This window comes from Erpetoichthys calabaricus, chromosome 1 (assembly GCF_900747795.2).
Source record: "Erpetoichthys calabaricus chromosome 1, fErpCal1.3, whole genome shotgun sequence".
NCBI classification, from domain to species: Eukaryota; Metazoa; Chordata; class Cladistia; order Polypteriformes; family Polypteridae; genus Erpetoichthys; species Erpetoichthys calabaricus.
Genome location: NC_041394.2, coordinates 209,297,798 through 209,318,461, shown reverse-complemented (window position 1 = coordinate 209,318,461; position 20,664 = coordinate 209,297,798). Strand labels below are relative to the sequence as shown.

The 20,664-nt window shown below is 36.1% G+C and overlaps 2 protein-coding genes across 3 annotated transcripts in view; both read left to right on the top strand.

The window, feature by feature from the left end:
- The window catches only part of gpr85 (G protein-coupled receptor 85), a 246,354-nt gene that overhangs the window by 198,473 nt on the left and 27,217 nt on the right, over nt 1-20,664 (top strand). The window lies entirely within an intron of this gene.
- Nucleotides 7,375-20,664, top strand: part of tmem168b (transmembrane protein 168b) — a 119,645-nt gene continuing 106,355 nt past the window's right edge. Inside the window, exons 1-2 of one of the 2 annotated variants that reach the window (XM_051928714.1) lie at nt 7,375-7,561; nt 16,543-17,823. In XM_051928714.1, the coding sequence (XP_051784674.1) occupies nt 16,687-17,823 (1,137 nt within the window). In that variant the 5' untranslated portion in view covers nt 7,375-7,561; nt 16,543-16,686. The remainder of the gene's footprint in view (nt 7,562-16,542; nt 17,824-20,664) is intronic. The other variant, XM_051928715.1, reaches the window with a different exon arrangement.

Sequence of the window (20,664 nt, the reverse complement as noted above, 5' to 3'; positions counted from 1 at the left end):
CCAGGACCGACATTGCCTACCCCTGTTTTACATCTTATTGCTAATAAGGAGCAATTAAAACACTGAATGCAGCAGTTTAAGATTGAAATAAGCAATTAAGGTTGGAGAACCTTAACAAGCGAGACCACTAAAATGAAGCATTAAAATGTCACTTAAGCAATATGTGCTTCATCAGCAATAATTGAGTTCTCGTTAAGGAACTGGGTTGGAACAAAAACCTGCACATACTGTGGCACTCCAGGACCGACGTTGCCTACCCCTGATCTAGAGTATCTGAATGCCTACAGAGTAATAAAGATAAAATTCAAACATGGGCAAATATGTATATATGTAGCACATTATATATTACATAAATAAGCACAACTATTTTAAGTTCCTTAAGAACAGAAAAAAATTGTTATAACTTAAATATGAGACCTCATCAACTAGAAAGCATACTTTATAAAACAATCTGGAATCATAGTGGACTCATCATTATCCACAAGCAGACAGAGTACAAAGGTGATTAGAAAAGATAATAGTTGTGACATGTGACATGTTGGTCAGACACGCAAATAAGAACTTCACTGTAGTCCAAATGCGTGACAATAATCCTCCTTAGAATGCTGCATTTAGTGACACATCATGTGGAATATAAATGCTTAAGCCTTGTAATGCACATGAGAAGTTTCATTAAGAACATTGTGTGCAGTTTTGTTCCGCCTATTAAAGGATGGATATAATAGTGCTTGAGAAATTCTAGGATTGTGGGGTATGAGGAATGAACAAGGCTGAAGGTGTTACTGTAAATCTTCATATTAGGTTAATGGAGAAAAAGAGATGGTATGTCAGTATTGTTTTAAATTATGAAGGTAGTAAATAAGGGTCAGTCAGTCAGTCATTGTCCAACCTGCTATATCCTAACACAGGGTCACGGGGGGTCTGCTGGAGCCAATCCCAGCCAGCACAGGGTGCAAGGCAGGAACAAACCCCGGGCAGGGCGCCAGCCCACCGCAGGGCACACACACACACCACGCACAAACTATGGAAAATTTAGGATCACCAATGCACCTAACCTGCATGTCTTTGGATTGTGGGAGAAAACCTAAGCAGACATGGGGAGAACATACAAACTCTATGCAGGGAGGACCCGGGAAGCAAACCCTGGTCTCCTTACTGCGATTCCACATATTACCTTTGAAATCATTTGTTCAAGAAAGAAACTTGACAGCTGAGGGAGCATTTTCAATACAATTAATAAAAGTATTTCTCCAAACAAGTTGTAAATGGGTGAAAGCAGCAACCTGCAGACTTTCAAATCTGTACTAGTTGTTTTTGTTATCATTTCATCTCTTTATATATTTTCAAACTCACTAAGTCCAATTGATCCTTACAAGGGTACCACAGCCATCAAATCATATTTGATAAATATAAAGCAAATATGGAATTCAGGGTACACCAAGGCACATAAAAACAATCATAATGCCAAGGGAAAAAGTAGTCTTTATATATGTATACACACACATACACACACACATACATATAAATGCATGTTTACATACATACATACAGCACATACATAGCCAGACGCATGTACATGGGAGGCACTTGTGGGCTTTTTACTATACTATACTATACTATACTACTATACTATACTATACTATACTATATATATATATACTATATATATATATATATATATATATATATATATATATATATATATATATATATATTAGGGCTGGAAATCTATTTAAAATAAATTAAGCAATTAATTAAATAAATGTAATTAACCATATAATGTTACTCTAACATTAAAACATGTAATTATAAATGTAATTATAAAATTAATACATAAATCAAGAAGTAAATATACACTGAATCACAAAATTAATGTAAAATCTATACAAAGGAATTTTAAAAAACAATTAATGGCATAGTTTAAACTTAAACTTTGGAGCTGTATCATTGTTCATTTACACTTCATCCAGTTTGGATCTGGCTTGACCCCCTCAGTTCATCCCCTCCTTGACTTCCCATTGACTCTAATATAGGATCAATAAAGTATAATAATAATAGTAACTTATAGATTTCCCTCTGTTCTTTCTTTCTCCACCATTAAACTAAAGTCAGGTTTGAATCTTAATGGAATTATTTCATACAATATGGAAACTTAGCACAGGGTCAAAAAGCTTCTTGGTTCATGTTCTTGCCACACATCAGGTCTGTTATACCTGTTTTCTACAATTTGATTTTGCATATATGTGGCTGCCTCCCTGCCTTGAATCTGTGTTAGGGTATTCTGACTCTCAAGGATGTTTATGATGATTCCACAGTTTGAATTTTCCTGTCACTGAGGGCCAGTCATAGTATCCCCACTTTCTCTTCTTTATTGTAATTACTACTTAGGTCTATTATTAAGGTGAGTTGTGTACTTTCTACTTCCTTCTCACCTATCTCTATAACTTCTCTTGCTCACTTCCCACCCATTTTGAAGTCAGATGCATCTCTGTTTATGATTCTTTGTAAGGCAACCAATAGCTATCCTTTCAGAATTTACTTTTACTTGAAACATCTATAGTGATCTGGTTGCAATATTGAAACATAGAAGATACAGTGTAGTGTTGAAGCTGATCCAGGGTCACTTGGAAAATGAAGAGCTCAGTTCCAAAATCAGCTAAGTACAAAAGAAAATTTTGGAGATAAATAGGAATATCTGGGTCCGTAAGCAGATTTTGAAACTAAATCCCTAAAACTATAGCGCTACACTTTTCCAATTAGCAGATTTTGAAGCTCAAACATATTTTCGGCGCATGACCAACAGCATGAAAAGTCACAATCACGTTTTCACTAAATTTTACCAAAAGGTGTAATTAGCAGATTTTAGAACTCACATGTTCATATATCTACTGCACTGACTTTGCTCTTACCGTTTGGCCTTTTTTTTATATATACAGTATTTGCTTATTCCTTCATTTCTCTCCTGTGGTACCTGCATGTAGGTGGTGTTCCTCTATCCGATAGCTCAGGCAGTCTTTTTTTTTTGCAAGTTTTATTTCTTAGAATGATTGTGATGTTCTTGATGTACTTTCGTAATTGATAGTTAAATGATAATATTATCACAATAAAACACACTGCTGAATTCACGTAAATATGGTATCTCTACTTGCAATATTTATAGTGTGACACAGGTGCTCTTTGGGAACAACTTCAGTGCTGATTCTACTCCGTATCGCAGGTGTTGTTGCTGTATCTAACTGTCTCTCCTCCTCCTTCTCCCTCTGCAAAAAGGAAGACTGATGGCCAAAGGCCAGTGACATCACTTCTGGTTTCCAACTGACTGGACCCATTTCTTCTGCCTGCCCAGCCTCATGACTAGCTCCGCTACAATCTGGAGGCAGTCAGATGAAAGGCTCACATCCACTAAACTTACGTGATACTAATTTTGTTGCCTTTACCATCAATTATATGGGGTCACGTTTTTGACTCCAACTCTTTATGATCTCATTTTGTCTTCTTTCTATAATAGTCATTGGTAAGATTTAATGGATGTAGGTTATGTAAATAGGTGACTTCAAAAAAAGTAGGGGCTCTTACTCCCATATTTGAATGTACACTGATCCTATGTGACTGTAATAAAAATATATTTGAAACCCACCTCATTTTGCACTGTGATGCAATCTTTGCACAGGTACACAGGCGAACATGATTTGGAAAGTAACAATTACATGTTTAGCACTATCATTTGAAACTTATCAACTACTGTAGATCACTTAAATGGTGCTGACTTATCTTCATAAGTAAATTTGCCTTCATCTGTAAATTTGCCTTGCCAATTTTGTTTCAAAATCCTCCCAAATTTATTTAAAGATGAGGTCATTTTATTTCTTCTACAGACTTTTAATTTTACATATTAGGGGGCTTCTCATTTTGCTTGCCAAGTCCCAGGGCAGGTGCTGGAGACCTGCTATCTTGCGGCTGAGCCACTCGAAGGACGTTGGGGTGCCCCTCCATTACAGAAAGTGATCGTATTTAAAGTAACAGTAAAAAGGTAGAAGTAAAAAAGTAAAAGTAATAAAAAGTAAATAAAGAATTAATTATACTGACGCCTCATTAAAATCAATATTATGAATTACTTTATCCTCTAACTTACATTCTATAAATGTTGCTTTTTTGCATTACTTTTCACGGGGTGGAGTGGTGGCTCTGAGGCTAAGGATCTGTGCTGGTATCCAGAAGGTTGCCGGTTTGAATCCCCGTCACTGCCAAAAGAAATCCTACTCTGCTGGGCCCTTGAGCAAGACCCTTAACCTGTAATTGCTTCCAGGGGCGCTGTACAATGGCTGACCCTGTGCTCTGACCCCAAGGGGTATGCGAAAACTAACAAATTCCTAATACGAGAAATCGTATAAGGTGAAATAAAGAGCAAAAAAAAAATATTGTTCGGGATATTTTTTTTCTTTCATGTTTATTGAACAATACTCTTTGTTCTTGATTTTTATTATATGCAGCTCTTTCTTGTTAATTTTCTTTTTTTCAATGTTCTTTATCCGCTCTTGTCGCTGTTTTTCTATCGCGATCTAAAATTAGACGGTCTCGAATACTGTAGATAATTTGCCTTTCTGCTTTGCCATTATTGCCGACTATGTTGAATGGCAAGTTAGCAGCACTGAGAGTGTCACAGGATGGTACAGAGAGAGGTTGTGTGCAGTAGGTGTAATGATTCGGCGAGCAGTGTGGAGGGGAGTGGTCAAGGCTGAATAACACGGACACAACGGAAAACTTTTTTAATTTAATAGAGGGATAGTACAAACAATGCAGAAGCATTTTTTTAAATTACAATGTTAAATAACTTTTTAAATCATAGATGGACTTGCTTTCAGAGCCTGTGCACTCTTGTTACCTATTTGTACTCATCCTGGTATTATGATAACAAAGTGAAATACAGAGCACTGAGCTCAGTGCATTCAATGTGGCTGGCTTTACTTTCTGAAATAATGAGATAAGCAGTTTCCCTTCTGGTAGATTTTTAATGGTTCACCAGAGACCATCTATTAACAGTGACTGCAGAAACTGCAATCAACTGTGAGTTAAATGGTGATATTTTGTCACCTGAAGTCACTGGGATATTGTCATAATATGTCTGAAGTAAACTTTCCCCATTTATTACATGGAAGTGATTTTAAATTATTGATTGTGTGGCTTTCTAATGCACTAAATGTACAGATGGCTTAGCAGCGTCACTCACAAGGGTGTTTCACATCTGAGTGCAGCTAATGTTAAGCTACTTGAATTTTCATCTGATATGAAATGTCTATAGTGAGTATCCATTCATCCATCCATCATCTAACCTGCTATATCCTAACTACAGGGTCACGGGGTCCGCTGGAGCCAATCCCAGCCAACACAGGGTGCAAGGCAGGAAACAAACCCTGGGCAGGGCGCCAGCCCACCACAGCTATAGTGAGTAGTAGGTACTAAACAGACAGATAAGATCCAAATGTGTTTTTAAGATTGGCTGCTTTGAGGAATTATGTTTTCTTGAATCAAGAACTGTTAGTTATTCAATATTTATATGAAACGATATTACAGAGAGGGTTTAAACAACATATTTTCACATAACTGTATGTGTTCCTAACTTAAAAAACAGTTCGCATTACTGATCAATTTAGAAACAAAAGTTAAATAAAGAAATCAATACACTTATAATTTTCCTTAGTCGCTGACTTTTGCAATGACAATAGTGAATTATATAATAATTGTAATAAAAATTATAATATAGTAATTTATATAATGTGCATAATGTGCTATTTAAAGATAACACTCTATCTATCTATCTATCTATCTATTATCTATCTATCTATCTATCTATCTATCTATCTATCTATCATTGATTTAGTTGTTGTTTGATCAAGTCTTTCCAGTGAACAGGAATTCTGTGGATGAGAGATTTTTTTTAATGTGAAAGGTCAGACAATGGCCAGACATATTCAACCTAAGTGAAACAGCACAAATGCTCAAGTAACAGAGCTTTAAAACACTGATGTGCAGCAGTGCATCTCTGAATGCACAAAACGTATTGAACCTTGAAGCTGATGGGCGATACAGTAGCAAAAAACCACACCAGTTTCCATTCCTGACAGGTGATACCTGAATGCTAAATCTGAAGTGAGCAAGTAATCACCAAAACTGGACAAGCATAGACTGGAAAAACATTTTCTGGACTGATGAATTTCAGTTTATGTTCTGACATGGAGATGAAACTATACAGTAGGTCCATCCTACCATGTTTGAACAATATTAATGGTACACTCTTAAAAATAAAGGTGCCAAAATGGTTCTTCAGAGCAATACCATAGGAGAACCATCCACATGAAGGTTTCCAAAAAGAACCTTTTTATTTAGATCAGTAACAAATTCCATCAATCACCCTGCATAGCAGACTTGTGAAAGGCCAACAGGTACATCATTTTAAAATGACTTTAACTGCACACAATCAAATAGGCTAATTTCAGGTTTTCTTGATCTCTCAGTATCAGATAGCTGAATATAAATTAAAGATATCTGTTATGTCCACTTATTAGAAACCTTTTTAAAAGCAGAAAGGGCCACTTTCATATGCAAAGAACTCTTTCCAGAATGAGACTGTTCTTTGTAATACAATGGTTCAATTAGGAACCACACAATCCAGGAATGAGTTATGAAAGAATATCTCAAAAAACAATACTACTGTATATCAAAAAACATGGGTTGCCTCAGACTGGTTTCAAGAACATGACAGTGCCTTCAGTTTTACTCCATTGACATGCACAGTCTCCAAATCTCAAGCTAAATGAGAACCTTTAGGATGAAGTGGAATAGGAGGTTCACAGCATAAACCTGAGTCAAAAAATCCCCAAGAGCTGTGTAATTGTATCAAGTCAGCATGGACAAAGCACCCAAATGAATTTTTACAGCATATATTTGAAATCATGCCACGAAGAATTCAGGGTGTTCTGGAGACACCTAATAAAGAAGTGAATGAGTATAAATAGTGATAATTTATCAATTAAAGTTTCATTTTAATAACTAATTACAGTACAATTTGTTCTTATGTAATATTCATCTCGAAACAGAAGTGCCTACTTAGATTTACAAATATTCAGATAGAGAGGATAAGATGTACATAGCATATCACCAAGGGTTTTAGTACAAAACTTTGCACAATTTACATAAATACACAACAATGAACGTCTGAATGTATTTCATGACGTGACAATGAAGAATCTTTTTGGTGATATGGTAGGAAAACCAGGATAATACGACCAACGACGATCTGTGCTGTACCCCGTTGCAATATTTTTAAGTCAGAGATCCGTACCCGTGAGCTGTCATCTTGCTGAACTCTGGGTTGCAGTTCTCCACTGTCTCACTCTGACAAGCCCTCAGCCCAGCGTGTAGTTTGACTCGAGTTGTTTGCCGTAGCTGACGCTGACACAACATGGCGTTCGGTACAGCTGAAAAGTTTTGAAAGTATGAATTTCGGGGCTTTGCCTGTTTCGTTTTACTGGAATTTGGAACATCGATTTCATGAACGTCAGTGGTAAGAACGCAACAGCTAGTGTGTAGTATACATGTGCGTAGTTTAATCATGCGAATAGCAGACAGCGAACTATTTCCGCAAGTTGACGTCTTTTAAGATTACTTATGCTCACAACACGGGGTGGCTTCTTTACTACAATAAGAAGTCAGGATCTATCCATTTATCAATCAATTTGTTAACCAACAGCTTGTTCAAGGCAGGGCTGCTGGAGCCCATCCCAGCAATGATCGAGCGCAAGGCAGGAACAATGCGGGCAACAGTTCACCACACGACACACAGAATCAAACCTTTTATCACCGGACAAGTAATCTTCACAAGTTAGTATCATAAACAACACAACACTAAAGTATTCCCTTTTTTTAACTGAAAACCTCGTGGATATGTTTCGATTATATTTTCGATGGTGAATGTTGTATACGGAAGTACAGGTACCGCTGAAAAAGTTTAGGCAAACTTTGTTATTAGTTATATTAGTCTGGAGGACAAAACTTGAAATGATACATTTATACATTTCGCATTTGCTGCTTTTTGACCTAGCATTTATTTTGCTTGTAGGGAATGTATTTAGTACTTTAATTAATAGTAAGAAAAATAAAACGAGGCGCCTGCGAACTTCTCAGTATGCATTTGAGATTTCCTCCTTGATTGCTTACTTCCATCTGAAGTGTCATAATTAAAGATTATTTGAAACATGTCAATTTTTTCTTTATAAGCATAGTTTGTGTAAATGTTTCTATTTTGGCATTTAAGGTGTCTAAGTAATAAAAAGGTTCAAGTTAAAATGAAGGTTAAGAGGCAAAGTATGCCTACTTTTTAGTCATGGTTAGTATGCAGTATCTGCACAATGTATATATATGTATTGTGTAATTTTGTGCTTCTTAGACCTAAATCAGGATGATAAGAAGTGTTTCTTTGGCATTATCATTAGCCATTAGTCAGAAAATCATTGCCCAGTGGAGCTGGAATTCTTGGTTCGAATCTGTCTCCTGTAGTATCTGAATCTGAATCCTGTCTCAGGACGGTTTACGTGTTCTTTCTTACCACTTCTGCGTTAGATTTTTTTCTGGTTGCTTAAATTTTGCCTCATGCAGCACCAAAGACTCGCAAGTCAGATTAATTGCCTTTTCTACATTGGTTTCTGCGTAGCTGAGCGAGTGCCATGTGCAGATTCCTGCTTCGGGCTCAGTGATGCCAGTGCCCCACGTTCAGCGCTGAGTTAATCAGGTTAGAGAATTCATGCCATGACTAGCTTGTTGTCATTTGTTTGTGTGTTTGCAGCTGATCAAAACTGGTATTGATTAAAACTTGTTAAACAATTTAAATGTTCAGTGGTTTTTAATGAGTCTTATGTTTACTATAAATAACAGAAAAGGGAAATAATTTTTATAAATTATGTGTAGTGAGGAATGTAGTTAAAAATTGTATTCAGTTATTGGTTATAAATAACTTTGGATTAACAGATTTGTTTTCCATTGAAAGCCTACATATTTTTATTAACTTTGTATAATAAATAATACAGAAACAAATTTTACATGCTACAAACAAGCAACCAAGAATTATTCATGGCATTATGTAAATAAATGCAGTTTTGCACATTAAAATCATATTATGTTGCTGGTAGTGCTGTTTAAATGCTGTTCTTTTTCATTAAGTTGTATAGGTCTCCATTTACAGTGCATCCGGAAAGTATTCACAGCGCATCACTTTTTCCACCTTTTGTTATGTTACTGCCTTATTCCAAAATGGATTAAATTCATTTTTTCCTCAGAATTCTGCACACAACACCCCATAATGACAATGTGATAAAAGTTTACTTGAGGTTTTTGCAAATTTATTAAAAATAAAAAAAACTGAGAAATCACATGTACATAAGTATTCACAGCCTTTGCTCAATACTTTGTCGATGCACCTTTGGCAGCAATTATAGCCTCAAGTCTTTTTGAATATGATGCCACAAGCTTGGCACACCTATCCTTGGCCAGTTTCGCCCATTCCTCTTTGCAGCACCTCTCAAGCTCCATCAGGTTGGATGGGAAGCGTCGGTGCACAGCCATTTTAAGATCTCTCCAGAGATGTTAAGTCGGATTCAAGTCTGGGCTCTGGCTGGGCCACTCAAGGACATTCACAGAGTTGTCCTGAAGCCACTCCTTTGATATCTTGCTGTGTGCTTAGGGTCTTTGTCCTGCTGAAAGATGAACCGTCGCCCCAGTCTGAGGTCAAGAGCGCTCTGGAGCAGGTTTTCATCCAGGATGTCTCTGTACATTGCTGCAGTCATCTTTCCCTTTATCCTAACTAGTCTCCCAGTTCCTGCCGCTGAAAAACATCCCCACAGCATGATGCTGCCACCACCATACTTCACTGTAGGGATGGTGCCAGGTTTCCCCCAAACATGACACCTGGCATTCATGCCAAAGAGCTCAATCTTTGTCTCATCAGACCAGAGAATTTTCTTTCTCATGGTCTGAGAGTCCTTCAGGTGCCTTTTGGCAAACTCCAGGCGGGCTGCATGTGCCTTTTACTAAGGAGTGGCTTCCGTCTGGCCACTCTACCATACAGGCCTGATTGGTGGATTGCTGCAGAGATGGTTGTCCTTCTGGAAGGTTCCTCTCTCTCCACAGAGGACCTCTGGAGCTCTGATAGAGTGAGCATTGGGTTCTCGGTCACCTCCCTGACTAAGGCCCCCCCCCCCCCCCCCCCCCCCCCCCCCCCCCCCCCCCCCCCCCCCCCCCCCCCCCCCCCCCCCCCCCCCCCCCCCCCCCCCCCCCTCCCCCGATCGCTCAGTTTAGATGGCCGGCAGCTCTAGGAAGAGTCCTGGTGGTTTCGAACTTCTTCCACTTACGGATGATGGAGGCCACTGTGCTCATTGGGACCTTCAAAGCAGCAGACATTTTTCTGTAACCTTCCCCAGATTTGTGCCTCGAGACAATCCTGTCTCGGAGGTCTACAGACAATTCCTTTGACTTCATGCTTGGTTTGTGCTCTGACATGAACTGTCAACTGTGGGACCTCATATAGACAGGTGTGAGCCTTTCCAAATCATGTCCAACCAACTGAATTTATCACAGGTGGACTCAAATTAAGCTGCAGAAACATCTCAAGGATGATCAGGGGAAACAGGATGCACCTGAGCTCAATTTTGAGCTTCACGGCAAAGGCTGTGAATACTTATGTACATGTGCTTTCTCAATTTTAAATTTTTAATAAATTTTGTAAAAACCTCAAGTAAACTTTTTTCACGTTGTCATTATGGGGTGTTTGTGTAGAATTCTGAGGGAAAAAAATGAATTTAATCCATTTTGGGAATAAGGCTGTAACATAAACAAAATGTGGAAAAAGTGATGCGCTGTGAATACTTTCCGGATGCACTGTATTTGATGTAGTAGGCTGTGATTTGTGTCAGGTAGCAGGTACTACCAGATTATTCCACAGAATGCCCACCAACTTCCATTGTTTTCTTGTTACCAATTTGGTTAAAAAAAAAAAAAAAAAGTTTTTAGCCATGAAGAGAAAAAACATACAGTAGAGTATTATAATATTTTCCATGTTAATATAACCTTGATACACTGAGAATAATCAGTTTTTTTCTTTGTGTCCTGCATAGGTATAGGATTCTGTGCCCACAGTTCTAATGTTTGTGGTGCACCATCTGTACGAATACGAACGGAATGAGTTTTTTGTGTGTATGTGTGCTTATTTCAGCGGCTTCTGATTTGAGCCAAACAATATTGCTTTTGAAATACTAAATAAAGAATTTTCTTTTTGGCAGTAGAAGAATGTTGTTCTTTTAATACTGCTCTGACTTTTTGTTAAGTTTCTCTCAGTGTTTAAATTTCAAAAGGATCTTGCCTAAAAGCTTTAAAATAAACCTTATATATTGTCTCTGTTAAGTAATATGAAATTCTTAGTAGACACTAAAGTATGTTAATATGTAAACGGCAGTAAATGTATGTTGAAATAACCAAAAATAACATTTGTCAGCATAAACACTTAAAAGCCTAAATCACATTGACATACTAACTATTGATTATGCTTGCAGCACAAAACAATAAGTAGGTTTGTATGTTTTGCAATTTTTCTAATGGACTGGAGTATAGATAAGTTTATACCAATTTAGTAAAAGAACAAAAAATACTTGAGTAAAACCTTAGTGCCTTTTTGAATATGTGGATGAAGTAGGACAGAACCACAAGTGTTAAATATGTATCCACATCTGATCTTCCCTGATCACAGATAAAAGTTTTGAATAGGCAGTCTGCAAACATTAAAGTCATCTTTACTATAAAAAGGTTCCCATCCTCCTTATTAGACCATAACTGGCACATTCAGTGCATCTGTGTGTAGTATCCTTTTGATCCCATCAAGTTTAAGGAGGCACATTATGCAATGCACAACAATATCATGTTTTTCCTTCGCACTAGGAAGCACACTAAGCACATGGTGCAGTTTGGGCTGATAGTAATGATTCAGAAACATTTCCCTCATTGAGGCAATGAGTAGAAGCTATTAAAGATGGCAATTAATTGTTAATTATTTTATAAAATCTATTGAATATAAATCAAGGAACCTTTTGGACAGAATCTTTACTGTGCTACTAACATCACATCTAGTATATTACATGCTTTTCTACTCCGCACACTACAAAATAACATCTAGTAGCTCATAGCTGTACAGAGAAGATTAAACAAGTACCTCTCTAAAGAGCTTGTCATTTTCTGACACACTAATGGATTTCCCCACTTTAGTCTTGAGCAGGAAATTTCTCTGTATTGACATAACATAGGCCTTCCAAATTCTCAAAGAGATATACTGGGCTGATCCAGCATAATTCTTTGTAAGAAATTAAGAGAAAGTTAATTCAGGAAAATACCCAGGAAGGAAAACTTCCCACTTAGAGTTTTGAGAATATGAGACCAACTGCTGTGTCTTGTTAAAGTGTAAACCATGACAACTTTTTAATAAGATATTGGGACAGTGTATCTACTAGCCAACCAAAATAACTTGATCAACTGAGTGGCCTCATGTTTGCAAAACCTCTTATTCAAGATGTGTAAAAAGAAGCAGTTAAAAAAAATAATAATACATTTTATTTAATAGGCACCTTTCTTAACACTCACGGTCACCTTACAATGAAATTAAACAACATTAATAAAATATAAAAACAAAGAGGGCAATAAAATCAAATAACAATAAGGTACAGAGGTAGTAGCAAACATACAAAGATAACAGACAGTAACAGTGTTACATTTATAATTGGTATGCTAGTTTGAAAAGATAAGTTTTGAGAGCAGTTTTAAAATGTGTTATTGAATCTAGTTGACGGATATGAAAGGGAATAGAATTCCAGAGTTGAGGAGCACTATGAGAGAATGCTTGCACTCCCATAGAACCGAGTTTGATGTGTGGTACAGGAAATGGAGCTGAAGATGAAGATCTGAGTGAGCAAGAGGGAGTGCAAGTCTGTAGGAGATCAGTGAGGTAGGGAGGAACAAGGTTGTGAAGAGCTTTAAATGTTAAGAGCGGTATTTTGTATTGTATTCTGTAGTTAACAGGGAGCCAGTGAAGCTGACAGAGAATAGGTGTAATATGTTCAGTGGATTTGGAACAGGTTATTATCCTAGCAGCAGAATTTTGAATAAGTTGTAAGCAATGGATAAGTTTTGTGGGATACCAGATAGAACAGCATTACAGTAATCTATATGTGAAGTGACTAGGGCATTAACCAATACTTCAGTACTGTGTTGCATAAGAACAGGACAAAGTCTAGAAATGTTTCGGAGATGGAAAAAGGCAGTCTGAGAAACATTACTTATATGGGAAGAAAAACAGAGGGTACTGTTAAGAACGATGCCCAGGCTTTTAACCTTGGAAGAGATGTTTGTGTTAATGTTAATTAAAATAGAAGAATGGTTAACCTTAGTGAGTGTAGATTTAGAACCAATGAGGAGCACCTCAGTTTTATTGCCATTTAATTATAGAAAGTTGTTAGTCATCCTTGAGTTTATGTCTTGAAGACATGCCATAAGGATGTCGGAAGGGAGAAGTGGATTTAGTGGATAGATATTGCTGTGTGTCATCAGCATAACAATTAAATCTAATGCCATTATGCCGAAAGATATTTACCTATTGGGAAGATATAAATGAGAAAAAGAAGCAGCCCTAAAACAGATCCCTGTGGAACTCCCTGAGTAATGAGTGCATTCTCAGATTTAAAGTCCTTTATTTGAACAAATTACATCCTATCAGTGAGGTAGGAAGAAAACCATTGGAGGACAAGGCCACAGACTCCAAAACTAGCTAGTCGTTTCAAAAGTATCTGATGAGGTATGGTGTCAAATGCAGAGCTAAGGTCAAGAAGTACAAGAACTGATACAAGTCCAATGCCAGCTACCCGGAGAAAATCATTTGTGATTTTGACCAGGGCAGTTTCTGTGCAGTGTTTTAAGTATTGTTTGGTCACACTAGCCTGAAGAAATTTCTTGTGTACAATATAAAAAATTACTAAAGCAAGTGTAAGGAAAGCTGTAAAAAAAATTTAATGAGAACTACAATAATTTTCATCATATCTTCATACCTGGAGACAAGCACTATGGTTCTGATTTAGTGTGTGCGTAGTTTTAATATGTAGTTATGTGCAATAATAGCCTTTTGTGCAGCTATTTTCTTTTTTTTCTTCTTTGTTGTTTTCTGATGCAGAATTAATGGTTAAAATTAGTCTCCTTAATATAAAGCCAAACACGCAAACCATATAAAAAGGGAAAACTGAGGTAAAAAGGGGAGTAAAAAAGTACAATACGCACAAATTACAGATGTAAAATAATCCTTGTTTTACAGGGTTCCTGTTTCTCTACATTTGGTATTGTTTCAGCAGCTGTCACATTGCACTGTTTTGCCGCTGCATGTAGTTTAGTATAATACTCCCAGCTCATCCCAAATCCTCTTGGCTACCATGGAGCTTAAAATGCCTAGTTAACCACAGAAAACAAATCAAATTCCTTACCATTAATTTCAGCTTCTACCAGTAGATAGATCAACTTTATTTAGTAAGAATGCTCAGCAAACAAATAAGTGGCTTGTACACTATATAAAGGAATTTTGGAGCAGTAATAGAGAGTATCACAATTTAACATTATAATATTCTAATATAATATAGTATAATTATATAACACTATTAATAATAAATATAATTAATAATAATATTAATGGGGATGAAGCAGGCATGAACAAGACGCCTATCCATTTCTTGTTACGTTCATGACAATACTCGCACAGGGCCAATTTAAAATCACCAGTTAACTTAATCTGCATGTCTTTGGGAATGCAGGTGGAAAACTAGAATACCTTAGGGAAAGCACACACAGACATAGGGATAACATTTAAATTCCATGCGAACAAAAGTCTGTCATGGGATTTGAACCACAGATACTGGATCTAGAAAGCAGGAGCAACACTAACCACTTTTGCAGCAGACCTCTCTTTCTCTGAGCAGTGTCTTGAGCAGGTTAGAAAGAAGGCCAGCACTTCTTTCCATCAAGATGTAAATTTAGATTTTCAGATTTAAGCAAAGATTAAAGTACTTTAGTTTCCTGTAATATAAGCATTTTGAATTCTAGTAACAGTAGGAGATTTGGTGGACTATAGTCATTAGTATGTACTGATAAAATGAAATATTTTTATCTAAATATCCATCCATTTTCCAACCCGCTGAATCCGAACACAGGGTCACGGGGGTCTGCTGGAGCCAATCCCAGCCAACACAGGGCACAAGCAGGAACCAATCCCGGGCAGGGTGCCAACCCACCGCAGGACACACACCAAGCACACAATAGGGCTAATTCAGAATCGCCAATCCACCTAACCTGCATGTCTTTGGACTGTGGGAGGAAACTGGAGTACCTGGAGGAAACCCACGCAGACATGGGGAGAACATGCAAACTCCTCACAGGGAGGACCCAGGAAGCAAACCCGGGTCTCCTAACTGCAAGGCAGCAGCGCTACCAACTGTGCCACCGTGCCGCCCTTTATCTAAATATATTTATCTAATAATATTTGGTGTGTATTAATTTCTTGTTCTTGTTTCACTTCTTGCACATGAGGTATTCACATGTAGAATTAGTAAACCTGAAATGATTGATGATTTTTTTTTTATTATTGGCTTGTAAATAATGTCACCCTTGTCTTTAATCACTACTAGTGAAATTCCATTAACCCTAGAGTTTTAGGTTTTTAATGCACCCAGTACCTGAAGTATATTTGAGACTTATGCTTTAAAATCCTTAAATGCAAAGCAGGATTTTACGTCTGCCTGAGGCATTTCATTGGTTTCTACTTTTATTAAAAAAGCATTATTTTCATTTTTTTTCCTGACGTTTTACTGATTTTTGCTGCTTGAAGAAATTTATGCTGTTGCACTTAAAAAAGACCATAAAGGAAATTTTTATTCTTTCAATTACACAATTCCAAAATATCCTATCTATCTATCTGTCATGTAGGTTTTCAAAGATATAGTTATACTGTACGTATATTCAGTAGATTTTGATTTACAAAGATCATGATTTTGAGTATGTTGCTTATATTTGTGATGCTGAAGAACTGAAGAACAATTTAGAAGAAAAACAATTTTTCAACATGATATAATTATTCCAAGTTATTCTACATAATACAGTATTGAACTGTAAGTTTCTACTTATAAATTCACATGTTAATGTAGTTAAAGTCATATATTGGGCACACCATTTACCACAAATTTACAGTTTTATATGCGGTTATAGGATTTATCCATTATATTTTATATTTTGCAGCTATTCACACTTCTGTATTGTTCCTATTTAAAGGCATTTGCGATGGGGTGGAGTTCAAAAGGTCTACAAAGCCTTAAATTCCAACATTTCAATTTTTGCATTTTAATTTTATTTTTAAAACTTTTCCCCCACATGTATTATTTCAGTATTTTCTAATATTGCACTTTTTCCCCTTCATCCTAGGTCAATTCCTGATGCTTACTCCTTGCCAACAGAAGACCATTTATTCTTAGCCAGCATCATGACACATTTTTTAAATGTGCAAGTTAAAACCTAGCATTTCTACAGTCTAAAAAAAAAAACAAAAAAACCAGCTCATCAAAGTACATGTTCAAGTCATTGAGGTATTGTGTCAGTCACTGTCTGCATGCAGCAATGACTAGACTGGAAGAGCTAAATAAAGAAACCAACATGCATTCTTCTGTGCGGTATCTTGGCTATCTAGCCAGCATCAACCTCCTGATTGCTGTGTTTTTGGGCTTTTATGTAAGATGGGAAAAGACAACTGATTCTGTAATACTAGTTATGTTAGTTTTGGGAATTTTTGTAATTGGCATTGCTAGCATTTTGTACTACTACTTTTTTATGGAAGCAGCCAGTGTTAGCCTTTCCCATCTTTGGTTTGGATTTCTCCTGGGATTGTTGTGTTTTCTAAATAATCCATCACTTGAAACAGATGTCAAAGAAAAAGCAACTAACTACCTCTTATTAACAAGCATTCTCACAAGGACATTATGGGCTTTGGTGGAAAGAATATGTGACAGTGTGCACCATAGGCCAGCTCTTCTTACATCATCAGAATTTTTGGAACTTCTTGGCTTTACTATAGCTAGCACAGCCTTGCCTATGGAGAAGTCATTTAGCGTAATGCTTCTGGTTGTGGCTTTAGCAATGTTAATTGTTGACCTGCGAATGAAGTCCTTCTTTGCATTTTTAAATTTGGTTATATTTGTTCTACTTACTTCTTTGATGTTTTTTCCTGGTTTAAATATTTATACAAACCCTTTTGCTCTGGCTTGCTGTGTAAGTCGTCTGATTTGTAATCCATTGCTTGATATGTACTTCAGTGGTCTTACTGTAACTGAGCGGTGGATGCCCTACTTACATCATGGTAGGGTGCTGCGTAGATTGTCTATTCTCCCAATTGCACTTGGTGAAATTACATTTTTCATCATTGCTGCAATTAATCTAGAAAATGTACAACTTTGGTATTTTGTAATTCCTGGATTCTCCATTTTTGGAATATTTTGGATAATGTGCCATGTGACTTTCATTATTACTCTTTGGGGCTTTAATACAAAATTAAATGACTGTCAGAAGATTTATAATGTACAGCGCATGGATAATCGAAGCTTGGACAGAATAATGGCATCTAAGGGAATGAGGCACTTTTGTTTGATTTCAGAACGGCTCATGTTTTTCAGCATCTTATCAACTGCGGTTCTTGGAGCAATATCATTACAGGTAAGAAATCTCTTGGAACTGTTCAGTTTATGTAAATTGGCATGCATATTTATCTTGGTTTAAATGTAAACATTATTATGAAATTTTTTTATAAGAGTTTGCATTGAGCAGGTATCTGATTGGTTTATGTATTCATAGGTATACCAACAATCACTTTTTATTGAGGGCTGTCTTTCTTTACAGGTGTTTTGTTTGATTAGAAGTACTAATTTAAAATAGTCTGGAATCATAAATATATTAAAGTAGTCCTAGTAGGTCAACGAAAACACTAGAACCCACTTCCATAATAATGCAATTGTTTCTCCAGTTAGATGATGATGATACAGTAATACCTCAGCAGATTTCTTCACTTTCACTATGTATTTTATGACAATTTCTGAGGCATAATTAGGTACAATAATAACTATAATTATTATTCATACAATCAGGGGTGTCACACCAGTACTTTGAAATTACTGCTGCTGTTATCTGTAAAATCTGATTAATAGAGATAGGCACATATAATCAAGTAATTGAAAACTAGTTTGTAAAAATTTTTTACTTAAGTAAGAATAAATAAATTGACAGTATTCTTGTCAACGCTGTATATATCAAGGGTAGCATCTAAAATATGTACTTTTAATCAGTAATTATTATTCCCTGTTTGCTTTTTGGCACTTTGATGTCATATTTTTTTTTTAAAAAATAGCTTGTTTCTTTCCATCTCTTTGCCACAAAGGAATATTACATGTCTTTCAGCCAGTGTTGGGAAAAGATGAATCTCTGTAATGTTTAATCAGTAGTTTTGATTGGTTTTGCATGTTTTTCTTTTTATAGGTTAACTGGTTTTGTTTTTGTTCATGTCATCTTTTTCTATTGAAGTATCCTATTGTTCATCTTGTGAGCATTTTTAAGGTTTATTTTGAATATCTTAGGAGACAATATCTAAATGCACCAGACAGAAAAATGAAGATTAATTCATATAACAACATTTATTTATATAGCATATTTTCATACAAACAATGTAGCTCAAAGTGCTTTACAAGATGTCAAAGAGAAAGTTACAAGAAAAGAAAAACAACATTATGCAATAATATTAAAGAATAAGTAACCAAAAAAAATCTACACGATCTTAAAAAAAAAAACAAAAAAAAAACATATATATCAATTAGAAGAGTAGCATCTTATATACAATGTCATGATGTAAATTTTTAAAGATGAGTCACATGATAAGGTCAAATGGCCAGGAGGACAGGAAAAAAAAAAAAAAAAAAAAACTCCAGTTAGGCTGGAGAGAAAAAAAAACCTTAGCAAAATCTGCTGGGGTTGCAAGACCAAAGGTTTGCCCAGCCCTCACTGGACATTCTGCATAACATAAACGTTCATATAGTACATGTAGTATATAGTACTTTCATAGTGAATGTTTCGAAAAATGATCAGTGATTTTGTGCAGTATAATGGCATTCACAATAATCACTGTGAGAACATTATTTTCAACTCAAGTTATTGTCATCATACCTTACTGTACAACTGAAAAATATTGAGAAAGATTGCTTGTCATCAGTCATGGCATGAAACCTTTCAAGTGCTGTCTAAATAGATTGGTCAAAGACTAAACTTTGAGTGTGGTTAAATCAATAATTAATGTGACATCTTTCTTTGTCAGCACTTTAGAGGTCAGTCAGCATTATGTTGTTAATTATTTGGAACAGAAATATATTTAGTATAGAAAAATGATTATTGACAAAGAACAAATTAATCTCTTTAAATACGGTTAAGAGTTTAGTAAAATGTTTCAAGAAGTCAACGAGTATTATCATTTTTTGTTAGGCTTCTGTGGGAGCAGTCATTTATAAGTTTACATGTTGTGTGATATTGCTATAACACAACCTCTATGATTTGTCTTCTTGGAATAACATTACACAAGAATTCATCAGGTCCAGTTACTTTTTACTTGGAAAAATCTGTGACTATATTTGCAAGAAAGCTTAAGTGGGAGAGAAAACATGCCACCTGTTTACTTAATTAAAACCTTTCTTTTTTTTGTCCTATTCTGATGTGTTTATGTCTTTGTATGAAAAGCATTTGTAATACTATGAAAACTAAATTTGCTTACATAGCTTCTCCAACAGTGTTTGCATCATATTCAATACCATCCCTTTAGTTCTGCTAATGAGAAAAGTTTTAGCATTTCTGCTTTTAATTCAACCTGTCATTTAAAAAGCTGCATTTTAGCAAAATTCCATCAAGGCCAGCAAGTATATGTAAGCACAAGATTGTACAGTGGATCCCAAGACACAACTGATACGTCCATTGGACTGTTACATATCACATGCTCAACATTTTTAATGGATATTAGTTGAACTATGTCAAAAAAAACTCCAAAATAAATGGTGCCTTGCAATTTAGGAAGCCTTTTTTCAACTGCTATGTTAGTGCTGTGGAGAGGAACTGATATAATTTACAATGTCACCCTACATAAAAGAGGCACATTACTGAACAAATTCTCTGCTAATAGAAAGGCTAGAGTACAGCATCTTTTCTGGTAGTGCCAGAAACCAAATAAAGAGTGGTTCCAGGTGTTTTTCCACTAAATTTCCAGTACATTACTTGTACTCTGATCCAAAGTGGGTTAACTTAGGCTGTCTGGGCATTCATTATTGCCAGTATTATGCTATTACAAAATTAATTATGAAATAAAAATACACAATTTGTACATGCTTTGAGAGCTCAGCATTGTGACCAATTAACTCTCAATTCAGTGAGTGGAGCAAGTGACAACATTATTTGCTTATTAATACAGCACCATGCCAGGATATAGGAATGGAGGCTTCATATTTATCCTCAGCTTATTAGGAACAT